Source organism: Homalodisca vitripennis, chromosome X (assembly GCF_021130785.1).
Source record: "Homalodisca vitripennis isolate AUS2020 chromosome X, UT_GWSS_2.1, whole genome shotgun sequence".
NCBI classification, from domain to species: Eukaryota; Metazoa; Arthropoda; class Insecta; order Hemiptera; family Cicadellidae; genus Homalodisca; species Homalodisca vitripennis.
In genome coordinates this window covers 61,868,596-61,884,509 of record NC_060215.1, presented here as the reverse complement: position 1 = coordinate 61,884,509, position 15,914 = coordinate 61,868,596, and the positions used below count along the sequence as shown (strand labels likewise).

At 32.3% G+C, this 15,914-nt stretch overlaps 1 protein-coding gene across 1 annotated transcript in view; it reads right to left on the bottom strand.

The window, feature by feature from the left end:
• Positions 1 to 15,914, bottom strand: part of LOC124369463 — a 215,147-nt gene that overhangs the window by 107,282 nt on the left and 91,951 nt on the right. The window contains 9 exon segments of the mRNA XM_046827471.1: positions 35 to 187; positions 970 to 1,260; positions 3,700 to 3,897; positions 5,235 to 5,500; positions 5,989 to 6,205; positions 6,498 to 6,723; positions 8,457 to 8,619; positions 9,232 to 9,446; positions 13,934 to 14,100. Of these exon segments, the coding sequence (XP_046683427.1) occupies positions 35 to 187; positions 970 to 1,260; positions 3,700 to 3,897; positions 5,235 to 5,500; positions 5,989 to 6,205; positions 6,498 to 6,723; positions 8,457 to 8,619; positions 9,232 to 9,446; positions 13,934 to 14,100 (1,896 nt within the window).

The window sequence follows — 15,914 nt, the reverse complement described above, 5'->3', positions numbered from 1 at the left end:
AAACCTAAATCACTAGAAATAAAAGTTTTTTAACCTTGAATGTGTTATTATTTGATAAAATATCCAAATTCAATTTGACAACATTGTCAGATGCACTGTTTCCATCCAGTTCAAAGTTGGACTTGATTTCTGACACGATAGGATTGGTTGAAGTTATCATTAGTTCATTTCCCATTGCTAAGATGTTCTAAAACAAAAATATGTGCTGGTTAGTATTACATAAAAATCTAAAATAAACAATAATATTACCTTAAAACTCTATATAATTTAAGTGCAAAATCAATTTTTATACAATAATACAAATTTGTGCTTCTACAAATTCTGTATCTTTGATACATGTATACCAATTATTCTTTCGTATTTTAATATGTTAAATTTTTTATGGCTTGTTCATAAATATGGATTACTTCCCAAATTGCTCATCTGTTTAGTTGTATTATGCATGTATCTCTGTATATTTATTTATTACAGACTATTTATATCATACACATGATATGTGCAATGATTTCAAACTTATATTTAACCATGAATATGATTTTTACTGAGTTATGACTTCTCTACTTGTAATACCAATTTTTGGTCTTTTTCCATTTGATAATTAATAATAGTTATATTGTATTTTGTTTACTAGCTTAATACAAGACTGTGCATATTACTATGTATTATTTATATGATGAGACAATCCAATTTGTTAAATTATTTTTAATATCTTACATTTAATACATTATTTAACTTGAATTTGTAGGTCTATGTGAAAGAGGTCTTAACATCAATAGCAAATGTTACAAGTAAAATTTAAGTGTTCATTACATAATCAAAACAGTTTTATTAAAAGCAGCCAGGATCATTTAGTTTTGAAAGAACAACTGTTAAGCTTTTGAAAATGTAAAGAAGGGTAGTAAACAACTTGCTTGTAAGAATTTAGGTTATTTGATTTTCCTAAAATTCATAAAGCAGAAAAACACTTACCTCAAATGTGAACAAGTCTTCTAAGCAAACATCAATGATGTTTAGCTGCAGCCGAGCTGTAGTGGAATAAGAGTATTGTTCATAGTTGACAACTTTGATGTGACCTGTAGCAGTAGGGTAATATAAAGTGTCCAGCTCAAACAGGGCTCTCCACAGTGGAGGAGTATTCTTTGGACTTCCTTTACCTTTGCTACCGCCACTTTCATCCACGTCCAATCCATCACAATAAATATTCTCACTCAGGGCAAATTCCTCCTCTGGCCGAAATACACTTACTACTTTCAGGCCCACCTGTCAAAACACCTTTAATTATTTACGTAATTTCTTATAAAATTAAAGAGGATTATTATAGTTGTTTTTTGTTCAATGTAATCCTTATCATAGTTACTAGATAGTACTGTGAATTGAATTAAAATTACAAGAAAACCCAATCTCAATATATTTTGTGCAGATGGATAGATATTTATCTTTTTTATGACATCAAGTAATGCTGGCCTTGAAGCAATCTCTGTGAATTTGAGTAATGTAATCATGTGCGTATCATAAGAACGCCGGAATCTTTAGACTACCATGCATTTTTTTTTCTTTTTTTTGTTGTCTAAGGACAAGAAGCTTTTAAATTTCACCTAGTCCTATAACGACCTTTGCACTACTTCCGGAGTGACAGGATATTCTGGATGGGTAAGGTTGGGAGTAGGGGCTGCCGCCTAACGAGACCATGAGCTCTGAACCATCCTCTCCAATCAAAGCAGGCAGGGGGTGGCACACCCTTATGTTGAGGCTAACAAGAACCTCTGATATTAGGGAACGAGCACCACTAACTCCAATAGTTATCTCCTGCAGTAGACTAGAGCTATCGAATTGTCCTTGCATTCCAGAATCTCGACATTAGCGGTTAGTGATGTGCCGCTCCTGGACATTCTTATGGAATGGCATGGTATTTCTTATGGTTCGCTGGTCTTGTTTCTAATGGCAACCTTATAGTTGCCCAGATTTAAGTGACACATTGGTTTTTGCTGTGCCCAGTGGTAGGTTCAACAGGAAAGTATAAATCAGCCAGAAGTGATCCCTGCTGGGTTTACCGTACATCATACTCACATGCACTACAGGACCATCATGTATTGTAAAGATACCACATGATTCACATGACAAAATAATTAAAATACAATAACAACCAGAAAAGAGCTGAGTCACACTATTAATCAAATTTAAAAGACAACTTTATAAGCAAAATTTAAACAACACAAAGTTATCTTTAACTAGAGCCAAGTATTGTTTAAGCATGACAACGTAACAAATATGATTTTATTGCTCATTCATAAAATCGTATTCAAAACTTTTTAGTAAAACATTATAACGGACAGCTTTGGCAACTTCCCCACAGTCAATGTATGGTTTGATTCTAACTATCTTAAAATAAATGAAAGTAAAACGGAACATATAGTGTTTACTTTAAGACAAATGCAGATAGATAGTAAAATGACAAAGCCAATAAAACTCTTAGGTGTCACTATTGATCAGAAGCTTTTATGGGAGGATCATACAAACAACTTAATCTCTAAATTGGCATGTTTTTGTTTTTTATTGAGAAAGTTAAAGACCTGTGTAAGCCAAGAGTTGATGAAAATGTCATATTTTAGTTTTTTTCATGCTCATTTATTGTATTCAAATATTTTGTGGGGAGGTAGTACTGGTGCGGAAAGAGTTTTTTTATGGCAAAAAAAGGCAATAAGAATTCTTTTTGGTTTAGGGTTTAGGGTTAGTTGTAAGGCTTATTTTTCTACTCATAATATAATGACTGTACCTTGCATTTTCATTTTTCAAAATTTAATTTATGTAAAAGAGAATATTAATGACTTCCTCTGTTTTAATGGTATCCATAGTTATCAAACAAGAAATGTAAACAACTTAGTCATGCCTATTCCTAGACTAGAAAAATATGCAAAGAGTCATAAATATTTACAATTAAAATTTTTTAACAAACTCCCTGAATCATGGAGATTATTAGATTTTAATCCATTTAAGAGGCAGGTTTCTGGTTGGCTGTCAAGTCGTGCATTTTACTCCGTAAGAGAATTTTTAGAATATAATATTAGTGACAGTTAAATGTGGGTATTTTAAAATTTTTATGTAATATAGTATTGTATTATATTAGTATTGGTGTTTGTGTTATTTATTGCACATAATATGTTATTGTTATATAATATGTGAACTAACAAAAAAATTACTATATTATTATTAGTATTGTTATTTCTATGTATCTTTAAATTAGCAAACTGTGATATTTTATTGTTGGAACTGACGAAGCCTATTGTAATTTTGTATTACTTAATGGTCAATAAAGATCTTGATTTTTGATTCTTGATTCTTGATTCAGTCATGTCATAGTTTGTTTTCTGGATGTTCTCAAAATTGAACATTTGTATGAAAAGGAAAGGATTTGAGGACGTAGAACAAATACAATGAGGGATCTGTTAGCCATTCTGAAAAATGAGTTCAAGGAATGTTTCCGTAAGTGGGAGGAGTGGAGGATGACAGTAATGGCTTATAGAGAAGAGTACTTTGAAAGGCACCAGGTCTTGGCAGCTGCCGAGTAAATTATATTACTGTCAAAATTCAAGGGTGGACACTTTTTGGATAAACCTCATACAAAGCAAGATCAAGACCTACCATACGAAATAAAACACCTAAATATCTTTTTAACAAATAATTGTTAATCACTACTTTTACCTTGACTTTTGCAACTGCAGCAGCAATTTCCAAGTGAAACTTATCGGAGTATGTGAACTTAGCGACAGCCCCACTCTCACGGAACCCTTCAAATGGCATGAAAAGGGAACCCCTGTATTCCAGATCATACCAGCCATTGTAGTGTGAGCGCGCTGTCAGACCTACAAGAACACTGTTCCAACCACCTCGGAAGTCAACCTATCAACAAGTTCTTTCAATCAAAATTATTATTAGGTGTAAAACTTAGGTAGATAATAAGTATAAACTAATATAAGTTTGCATACACAAACACAAAATATACACCAGTGTTCAAAAATTATTGAATTATTTTAAAAGTTTTAAAATGATTTAAATTATAAAAATGTAACTAAGCATATATAACTTAAATAACTCTGTCTTACTTCATCACTGTTTCTGTCTCCTCAAGAAGTTAACCCACAAGGAGTAGGAGTCAAGCTACATTTGGTAATATAAAAATAATTATATTAAAATTGAAATTGGACAAATCTAACAAAATTTTGCCCATTTCACATCATTCTGTACATACTGTTTATAAAAAAATTGAACTAAACCCCATTTTTTATAGTGATAAATTAACAACAATACATCACTAGGTGGGATTTTCTTACCCAAACATTTTTTTGGAAATTAAAAATTCACCTTTAAAGAAAATCCTTCTTTTACTACATACCATTTTAATGCAACACATTTTAAATGTAACTTTTGCATCTGATTTTTAGTGGATCATACATATATAGGAATAAAGCTTATCCAATGGATGTTTGTATAACAGAATTCAACAAATATTTGCCATTGATATATGTATTCTCAGATAAATGCTTCAATTCTTCATGCCCGAATTAATTGTTCCGTTTTCAAGTTTAACTTTGGCAAGTTCATCACCGAAACCATCGCCTGATGCTGCTGCCCAATCTGTAACTGCCATAGCCCAAGAGGGCGGTACTACTCAAAACCGCCAATGTCTATTTGTACACTTTTACAATGCTTTACATTTCGCTGTGTACTGCCCTTGGTATTTATGTAAATTGAATGATTTCTTTATGTTTTGTAGCTTCCTAGATTGGCTAATGATTAATATAAATAAAATAGCGGATTGAGCCTGAACTTCGGCAGTCCGATCAATCGGACATTAGCATCCAAAGAGTTAACCTTATGTGGGAAGGTTTTTGTGACACCAAATCCAAAGAAGAGGATGGATTCCAATTCTTGATTTTAATTTAGTTCTATTTTTGTAACATATAACAATGGCCAATGTCACAAATTCTATTATCCTTTCAAATCATTCATCATCAACAATACATTTTAAACAAAGAAGATTGTGTAGTTCATTTTAATAATTTTAATCATTAGATCATACAGTTTTTTAAATTCAAAGATCTACGGTAAAATTATTTTTATTATTTTTAAATGAAAACATTGCAAGTAATTATATCTCTTCTCAGTCCACTAGCTAATATAAAACCCATTATTTCCAAATTTCATTATTTTATAAACTAAATCTGTTTATGCCTTACAGTTTCATTGTTGAGAGTTCCCACCAACAGAAAGCTGCTCACAAAGTTCACTCCAGTTACTGCTGATAATTGAAGATCAAAGTCTCTCATATTTTTGAAAATATAAATAGTTTTCAAACCTAGAGCAAATGTAGAAGACTTTAGCTCTGCAATTAAATGTCCTTTTGATATTGAAAGTGCAAACTTCCCAGCAATCTTTTGATATTTTTGGAATGGAGTATTAAGAGTAAGTAGTAATTTACTCTCATTGAGAGATTTGGCAGAACCTGAAACATTTAAATATGTTTGTTAATGCAATAATAACTTTTAAAGTATACGGTAAAAATATTGTAACTCAATATAAGTATATGACTTAATACTTTCACTATGTCTTTCCTGCTTTTAATATCAGAGCCAAAATTATATGATGCTTTTAATAACACTTCTAATGTTTCTTCAGTTATTTAAATTAATTGTTTAAACTTGATAGGACTTTTGTCTTTTTGATTTATTGAAGTTACAAAATTCAGTTTTAGAAATTCTTTATTTGCTAATAACTAACATATTTTTTAGAACCATTTAAACCTACTTTAATAGACTACTTCAATTAGAAAGCTCATAGTGATGAGTGTTTATATTCAGTAAACTTAATCAATTTAAACACTTGGACAATAAAACTAAATAACTAAAAGTAAAAAGCTTAACGACAACTATAACTAAACTGTAAATTCATTAACGGTAATAGTGTATAACAGTAAACATGTAAAAAATTTACCTTCAAATGACGATGTAATATTTCGATTATTTAATGCAATAATAAAATTTCCAGAAAAACTGTTGTTGAAATCCATCTTGAAACCTGCTGAGAGCTCACCGTTAGTCAAATTATGGAATGGGGTTTTGAACTTGATAAGACCTGAGTAGTTGGAATAAGAAGGTTCCTGTTCTATTCTGCCACTGCTCTCAATCCTCACTCGATGAACGAAGGATGACTAAAATCAATCAAATGGAATTGTACAAAATTGGTTATTACAATAGTTTAAAATGTATTCATCATGTATTTATTTATTTTATCCATACTATTCTAAACCTTATTGTTACAAAACTATTATTGTATGTTCATATTATTGTACAAACATATTATAAGTATGTTCATAATTTAAATTTCATAAAACTGAAAAAGTAATCAATACCTTAATACTCTAAGGATATCTCCTAATATTTAATTTTAATTATGAATTATTTTTAGACCTTAAATGTACAGAAAATCCAAACATTATATACCTCAATATCAATCAAAGCACCGATGTGCTGTAATGACTGTGAATAAGAGATTTCAAATTTTAGAGGTGAGACTTCCCTGATGGTAGAGTTGAGTAGGGCTGTTACGGAGAAGCCAACCTGAGAGTCGGAAGTCAATGTCTTGTACACCATATCTGCCATAGCTGTCCCATTGTGACCCCAGCTCAAGCTAGCATTTGATCTAACAGTGTTCTCAAACAACCATAATCTGTAAATAATCAAAACCCAATTCTTAAACATGAACAAAACGATAGAATCTTTCCTCAAAGATTCTTTGAATCTTACTTTGTTATAGGTCAAATCATTATGTAGGTCAATATTAAGTTGCAATGTGGTGTTTAGAGATTTTGTTTAGGTTAATGCGCTTTTAGAAAATGGCTACAATATAAGATGTTTTATTTATTGGAATGAATACTTTTTTGGATATTGTGGGCCATTATCAAATAAGCACATAGCCATTATGACAAATCGCTTGCATTGTTTAACACTAAGAGTTTTAGACTGCACATTACAAGTCATAACATACTAAGGTGGTAACTGTCAGTCACCAGAATCACCAGTCACACAATCTGTCACATCCAGTGGCATAAAAGCCATTACCACAGAGGTTTATAAGATATCTCACCAACTGCAGGGTCCATTGTGCCCCTCACAATCTAAATATAGTTTTAGACAACTCTGTAAATGAAATAACAGAAATCATGTTTTTGATTTGGTAAATTACATATGAATTTTTTATGGTAGTTTAGCAAGATGGCATGATCTAAGAACCACATCAGAAGAATCATGCATGCTTCAAGTAACCCTAAAAGGTTGTACCCTACAAGATGGTCTTCCAGGTACGATTGTTTATTAGCAGTAAAAGTCAATTACACTTCTGTTCTGTTCTGTATGATGAAAATAATTCTAATATCCTCAAACTGTTTTGAAGTAAAAGAAGCAATGGGTCTCTGGATATGTTCTTTTTAACTTTATTTTAATGCTAGTTTTTTTAAAGTGAGATAGTGGAGAGTATTAACCTAACATTAAAATTAATCAAAAAAGAAAATATTTCATTTAGCAGATCCTGAACTCTTCTAGTGGGGCTCCCGAACCCAATTATTTTGGGTCAGACATGGCAAGTCTTGTAGGGTGGTAATGTGTATGGGAGTGCATTGCAAACAACATGCAGGAGGGTGCATAGTAGCTATGGTGCGCCACTGCTCACGTCATCTGGTGTGTATGGCATGTTATGTATTGTGCAGCTTCACGGTTTGTAATTCTTCATATAGCTATGAACCTCAGGTTTTTTGACCTACAACTTGTTCTGTTGTACAATTTTCTTTTTACTTTGCAACTTCACCACCATATTATATAGATTTATGCTTGCTTATTCCTATGTAAATAATCATTTTGTACCGTAGTGTTCTATCCTCATAACCCATAACAATGACAAATTTCTTAAGTCTAATTTCAAATCAACCATCATCAATAATAAATTTATACCAAAAGTACTATTTACAGTAATAGTAAATTATCAAGGGTTTCAATAGAAAGGAAATTAGTGTCATCAGCTTACATACAAGTTTTTGAATGTTGACTATTAACATGTACATAATTTATTACTACTATCATTTATAATATAAAATGGCTCAGAATAGACCCCTGTGGAACACAACTGAGCTCCCTAGTTGATGTCCGGTTACTATTCTTGATGATATTTTTAACATTCACCACAAGGGAGTTTAGGAACTTTCTTTATCCATACCTTAAATAAAGTTCTATTGTATAACCAAACAGCAGAATATTAATACACAGTACAACTGTTAAATTTACGAGGAAGGAGTGGATTAAAAATCTTTTATCACTGCAATTTTGGCAGCACTCCATGTGCCTACTCTATCTTCTTTATAAAATGTTTTAATTGTAATTTTATAAGAAACGCAAAATAACATAGCTTACCCATAATTTAAGTGAGTTGCTTTCCAGTTGTCAAATGGAGTAAGAACAGTGCTGGTAAAAGTCACGGTTCCTGATTTATGAGGATCCCATATCAGATATGAGGATACACTAATAGCACTTGAGGGACTCCATTCTAGTTTCATCAACCCAGTATAGTCTGAGTCTAAACAAAAACATAGAATTAGTTACTAAGCAAAACATTAAGCAATGTGGGCTTTAAATAATCATTAGTTTTTAATATTCTTAAGCACCACGATAATTTTATGGCACGTTTTAAGTCAAACTACTTAAAATACTAGAATAATATGAAATACTAGTTATAATAAAATACAAAGAAAATAAAAAATTTAAATCTGAGATAAGTCTTAAACGTTAAAAGGCTTCAAATTACAATATTATAAATTACATTAAGAATTGCAAATTCCAATCTTTTTCATTATTTATTCTTTGTATATTCTAATAAAGAATTGAAAAAAACTTTGCAAATAAAGGCCTCTTGAATATTGTAAGGTAACTTGTTACAGACTTTGGGTCCTTTACAATCTACGCTGCATTGTTGATTCAATATTTTAAATTGCTTATCTGGACTTGCAAACATTATGATTTTCCTTCATACTGGTGCTTGATCAGTTTGTATAATTTATCATTAATTTCATATAACACAGTCACTCATGAAAAGGAATATAACACTAAATTACCAATGAACAGGGTAAGTACTTGTACCAAGTTGCTTCAGTCCTATGTGTTCTTATTTATTACTGTTTAATAATCTTACCTTTGTGGAGTAAGGAGATGGTTCCCACAATGGTGCGTCCAGGATACTCAATTACCGAGATTACTTCGTAGTTTAGTTGTTTTTTTTTGGAGCCTTCAATTGTGAACAAGAACTTCTGTGTTGGATCTCTATTTGCGTCCCATTTAAAATCTACCATTGCTTTGATTTCACTGGGATTTTGAGGGCCAACCACTCTAATGTGTATGTCCCTGTACCTTCAGAAAATATATGGTTTAGTCAATGAATATTCTACTTTCTTTGTTTTCAATGTTATAGCTACTGTTAGTTAATTTATATATAATAATTTATAGTGTGTCTTACTCTCTAGTGTGTTATTTGTAGTGTGTGTTATTTTCTCTTATGAAGAAATATAAAGAAACTAAAAGATAAATAAATTATTACAAATAAACAAAAAAGCGATGGCCTTCATTAAAATACAAATATTAATGTATTAAAATAGTATGGACTACTATTATCACCTAGAATGTCTCTGATACTAAACAGGTCTTATTAAATAATAGCTTTTTATTTTTATTTTATTTTGGGAAAAATTGAACTAACTCTTTTTCATCATCTAATGAATTTGGAAATTCTCCCTTAGTGAAGGTGACCTCCAGATATTCTATACACATCTCCACCCATGCCACCTGAGTGCAGTGCTATGTATAAGGCACATAAAAATCTTTGCTCTGCTTTTGGTTTTATTTTGCTGGTTGTTTGAACTATCTGTCATTGACATACACATTTCTTATTTCAGCTTATTCATCTCTTGAATAATCATTTAGTAAAGAGTACATAACAATCTGATACAGTAACTTTCTTCTACTATTCAGACTATGACACATCTTCTAAGGATACATTATTTATTTGACAATATACTGAATAAGATTTTTAGTGATGGGAGTTCATGAGTCCAAAGTTATGCAGAGACTAGAACTGCAAGAAATTTCCTAGAATTTGTGAACCGATACAGATAAATTGCTCTTATTAAAGTGACAGCAGAACATTGAGGTCTATTTGTTAGCCAAACATCTTATTTTACTAGTGTTTTGTCCTTCCTCCGGAATCCAGTGGACTGTGAGGAGGTTCTTATAGAGTAACGTAGCTTGATGGTGTTATTCCAGTGTCTGTTATACCCCTTTTATTCAACCTTGGTCTTATCTCTGTTAGCTTCCCTGACAATCTTTTGGTTAGTAATAGTTGTAATATTATTTTTATTACTAAACAACCTGGTTCTCTTCAGCCAGTTGAATTGTAAACTACCGGCATCACTTCAGTGGGGCATATATCTTCACTGAGGCATCTCCATAATATTTTGGTTTTTAGTACCTTCAAGAGTGAATATAATTGATTTAGGACAGCACTGTTATAACAATGGCTGTTTTGAAAATGTAACAGTAGTTGAAGTTATGTCAGCTTCATTGTACATCTGAAAAGATGCAAAGGCATTTGACATCACGAGTCATTTTTCTATTTTTGACAATTAAGTGTGCCAAATAAGTTTGGAACGTTAATTAGTGGAAGCTTGTTATAGACTGTGTTTGGTGGCATGTGAAATATTGCAGTTTGTAATGTAGGTTATGCTTTAAGGCAGAGCGATCTGTTGTCATCAATTTTGTTTTGTCTCTTATAAATGTTATTTTGAGGGCCATGCACCAAGATTGTTTCCGTAATATTCTGAGCCATTGGATCATTATTTGGCTTTTGCTGATAATTTTCTTTTTTTTTGCTAAATAAAAGTAAGATCTTCAGATAACTGAGTTGAGTGGAACAGGCAATGGCAGTATAGAAGCAAGTGCAGTATTTTGTCTCTTGTGTGGCCCCAATATTAAGAATGCCAAGGTCCTTACAGCTCTGATATTCACCTTATAAGAAGGAAAATTTACTACCAAGATGTCTGCCTGTTAGGAGTAGTGTTATCTTGGTATAGACTACAAGGTCAAGGCAGGACTAAAGAAGGTGTATCCTTATTAGTTAACAAAGGCTTCTTTAAAACCCTGGCAGCACTTGAAAACACTCATTTTTGTTCCTCATCTTTATCACTATTTTATGCTTTGTAAAGTGACATTGAAAAGTTGTGATTGCTCTACTGCTCTATGTATGTTCAGTTCAGCGATAGTATTTTTATGTAAATAATGATCCTAAGGGATTTTTTTTCATGCTACTGTGCATAATAGTGAACAAGACATCCTCTTCTTCTAAGCAGAGGTCACTGTCATTATGGATTATACTTGTAAGAATCTTCATATGCAGTACAAGGAGCAAGACAAGGGGTAAGACAACGAGCAAGGCATTTTCAATTATAGCCAGGCAGTCTTGAAGGCATTAGACACCTGTGTGATCAACTCCATACTTGTCTTAAATTGCTTCCAGGTAAGTTTTATACTCTTTGTTTCATTCCAGGTCATGAGGGGATTATAGGAAATGAAAGGGCTGATTTCATGGTGAATTTAGGCTTATCATTAAATTTGACAACTAAGATTCCACTGGGAGGGGGCAGGGGTCAATCATTCTGTGAAATATCCAGGTGTGGCTTTTAGAGGTATTTCAAACATGATGCAAACTGAACACACAAGAAAATAAAGAATGCTTCCGGGCTTAAGGATAAGTAAACTAGTTAGTTCTTCATTCACCTTCTCATAGTGTTGCATCTTACTTTCTCTCCACAAGCAGATGTTTACTCCATTGGATATTGGCTTAAACACAGAGCATGATTATTTGGTAAAATCACTTTACAGAGTGTGTGTTATTCAGAGATAATCAACTCTGTAAGTTGTCCAATGACCAATCAAAAACTGTAGAATACTTGCTATTTGACTGTCTTAAGTTAGTTACTACTTTGCCATCTTTAATAGTTTCGACAAGAATGGTCAGTTTCCTGAGGAAGACCTCGTTGGTTGTTTTCAGTGTTTTGTAAGACTTCTGAAAATTGCAGGACTTCAAAGGTTTTTTATGGGCCTTGAAGTTTAAGTGCTTGGAAATAGACCGACCTTAAGAAGAAGGCATCCACCCACCATCCCTTGGCAGTTTCAAAGTTTGTACAAGTCATAATTTTTTGTTGTTATAGAGATAATCAATTGCAAGCGGTATAGAAGCAAATTGCTTGGGCTCAAACAGTGGAGAACAACTATTTACAAAATAAGGACAAGTGGTGGGCTAGAGCAGTTCAATGGACAGTTTGAACTTAGAGACAGCCTGTTGGGATCCTAGATTGGGGTTATGTTCAGTTTACTCATATTTGAATCAGTTGCCTCCCAACAAGAATGCGATTTAATATAAAGTTGTCACTAAATTCAAGGTCACATTAAATGGTGTGTCTCTGTATGTGACACAATGGCTGTGGTTTCATCAGATGCTAGTTGGAAAATGTCACAGGAACAGAACATTAAAACTAAATAAGGATGCTGTAAGTCCAATATGGTCTGATACAACTCATAGGTCGCTGTCACTCAGGTGACAAGTGGAGTTCTTCTGTTAAGTTGTTTGCATGCTGCAAAGGTGGCTAATCTCAAAATATCCAATTACTAGGCTTGTTCTGTCTCAGAAGCACAGTGCCAAGGTCAATAACTTTATCTTCCTGTTGTGCACCATCACTATCAAGTTACTTGATTATTTCATAGCATGGAGTTCTTGTTGAGCTTTTAATTGCTTAGAACAAGTCGGGTTCTCTGAGAGTCATATGAAACACAATAGGTGCAATTTTATGGTTAATCCTTCTTCTACCAGAAGTCTGTTCATGTTGACCGCAGTTTGCAACATTTTAAAACTCTATAATTGTCACTAGAAAAATTCTTTATTGTATTATAGATTATTATGATTAACACATGTTCAGTTTATCGTTTGTGTGTCTTACAGTCAAGTGGTATAATGTTTTAAACTTTGTTTAGTAAAAACTGCCTCATATGTTTTGTTTTTTCCTAATGTGTTTATAAACTTGGATTTCCAATATTATTGGTTGCCATTTCAGTATGAAGAATATTGGATTGTTTATCAAAAGAACAGCAAATTAAAATTATGAACTCATGTGTATATTTGAAATTTGTGAGAATAAAATATTTAATTCTCAATGCTGAGTAGTTTAAAAAAAATACATTCAAAATCCTTTGTGGTCAATTTAATTAAAAACCATTACAACTTCATGTCTCTCTGTTGATGTAAAATCAAATGACTAAATTTAAAGTAGTAGTTATTCCAAATGTTATGTCTATGAATAAAGTAAAGATATCTAGAACTTTAAAACACTACTCCTGTGTACGAATTTAAAGTGTACTTTTATGGATTTAAGAAAAATCTCAAATCGTACAATACAAAATATTTAATTTGCTTTGAAAATTGAGATATTAAAATTTTTATTTTTCAATGAGCAATGAATGAGTCTTTTTTATTTTTCAAATACTTTGGATTTTCTAAATGAAACAATAAATATTAAAGTATCCATTATTTTAAAACCAGTAAAACATTTATTTATTTTCGAGAGCAGATTGGGTCTAGTTACATACATTCATGTAAAATCACAACCTTATATTGGGATTGCCCTAAGAATGTTAGAATAAAATCACAAACACAATAGAAAGCAACTACTTTAGGATATTTCTTTATCAAAATCTATTTGTTCAATTAAAATCCTAAAACCATTTTCCACAGTTTTTACATATAACTTATACATAATCTGTTTAATATGTAAATAAATTTGCTCACTCACTTGTCCAGATGAAGCTCCATTGATGCTTGGCGCGTCACCATATCAATGAAGTTGACCACAGAGTAAGAGCTTGGACCAAAACTTAACTCCCCATTAGACACCATTAAATATGGGTTTTGAGATTGGTGATGAATCTTGAAACCGTACGCCACATTATTATAAAATACCTGTTGACAAAATCAAATCTAGATACTGATAATATGAGTATATGTATACTATTAATCAAACCAAATACAAAGCATTTCTAGCTTAGGACGTGTGATTTATATCATCACAAAATCAGAAAGTGAACATTTTCTCTAATAAATAATTTTTGTACATAGTTTTAAAATGTTTTCACCAATTTTTAATTACAGAGTGTGCCAACATCTGTAAGTCTGGTTTTGATTCTAAAGATTTTAAATATAAAAAACGTATTATACAGGATTGGGCAAAAGTGTGCAAACGGCTGTATATCCCTGGAATTGCATCCTCTACAAATACCAAATTCAGCACACTATAATAACTAAAAAATGTGCTTTTTAATGACCTTTGGGACTTTTTCCCTTTTTCCAAAATGGGGGATATGGGGGGTTACCCCAAAATTTCATGTGGCACGCCCTATCACATGATACCTCATTAGAAAGGTCTTGTTAAAAGAAGACAAATGGTAAAAACTAGAGGTGTGTATCTTATCCCATAACAAAAAGGCGCTTATTTGAATTGTTTGCATAGTACACACTTTTATCTTCTTAACCAATTCACCAAGAAGATCTGAACTCTCACATTTTTATAAATTATTGTATCCTTATATTATTACCTTGTATTTGTTAAAATTAAAAAAAAACATACATTGTTTGATTGAATTTGCTTTTAGAAAACCAAAATACCTTGGGAGTCTAATAACCGTAAGCCATAATGTTAGTCTGATCTTACTTGTTTTGGGAAAACCCAACTTAAGCCTTATCAGTTACCCTGATACCTGACTGCTCTTTGATATGTAGTTGTAACTCAGCAGTCCTTCAGTATTGTGCAAGTCTTCTTCAAGTCAAGAATTGTTTCCAATGACAATGGAGCTAAGTGAAAGTGAGCGTATTACTTTACTAATGATACATGGTTTTGGCGATTAAATTAAATCTTACGAAGAGGTAAAAAATTTGTTTAACGACACCTTCCCAGATCGCAACCCTGTATCAAAATCGGTTTGTTGTTTATAAAACGGTTCAACGTTTTGAAGAAACTGGCAGTGTTAATAACCGTCCCAAACCTGGAAGGCCAAGATCAGCTTGAAACGAGGATCTTTCATTGGATATTTTACAATCTGTAGTGCAAGATCCTCATGTTTCAACAACTTTGATCTCTCAAACTGTTGGTATATCTAAAAGATCGGTCCTTAGAGTTTGCATCAGAACCATTAAAAAGTGTATAAAATTCATTTAGTCCAAGAACTGTCAGAAGATGACACTGATCATAGGGTAGAGTTTTGCGAACTTATGATGACGAACATAGACAACAACATGATTGGACTGAATAGTATTGTTTTCTCTGACGAAGCGACTTTTATGTTAAACGGTAACGTCAACCGGCACAATTATCATTATTGGTCTAGTATCAATCCTCACTGGATGAGGAAACAACATACACAACATCCAGAAAAGTTGAATGTATGGCTTGGGATCGTAGGAGGTCAGTTCTTAGGACCATTTTTCATTAATGGAAATCTTAATGCTAATGGTTATCAAAGGATGCTTGAAGAACAGATTGTTCCGGCGATTCACCAAGTTTTTGACAATCTCGATCAAGTTTGGTTTCCACATTATGGATTACATGTCCTTGCTTATTTGAATGAAATATTTCCAAATCGATGGATTGGTAGAAGGGGTAAAATCGAGTGGTACGCAAGATCCCCTGATTGTCACCTCCTGATTTTTTCGCTTGGGGTCACATTAAAGAAAATGTCTATAAAACCAAAACTCAGAATATCGAGGAAATTAGATAAAAA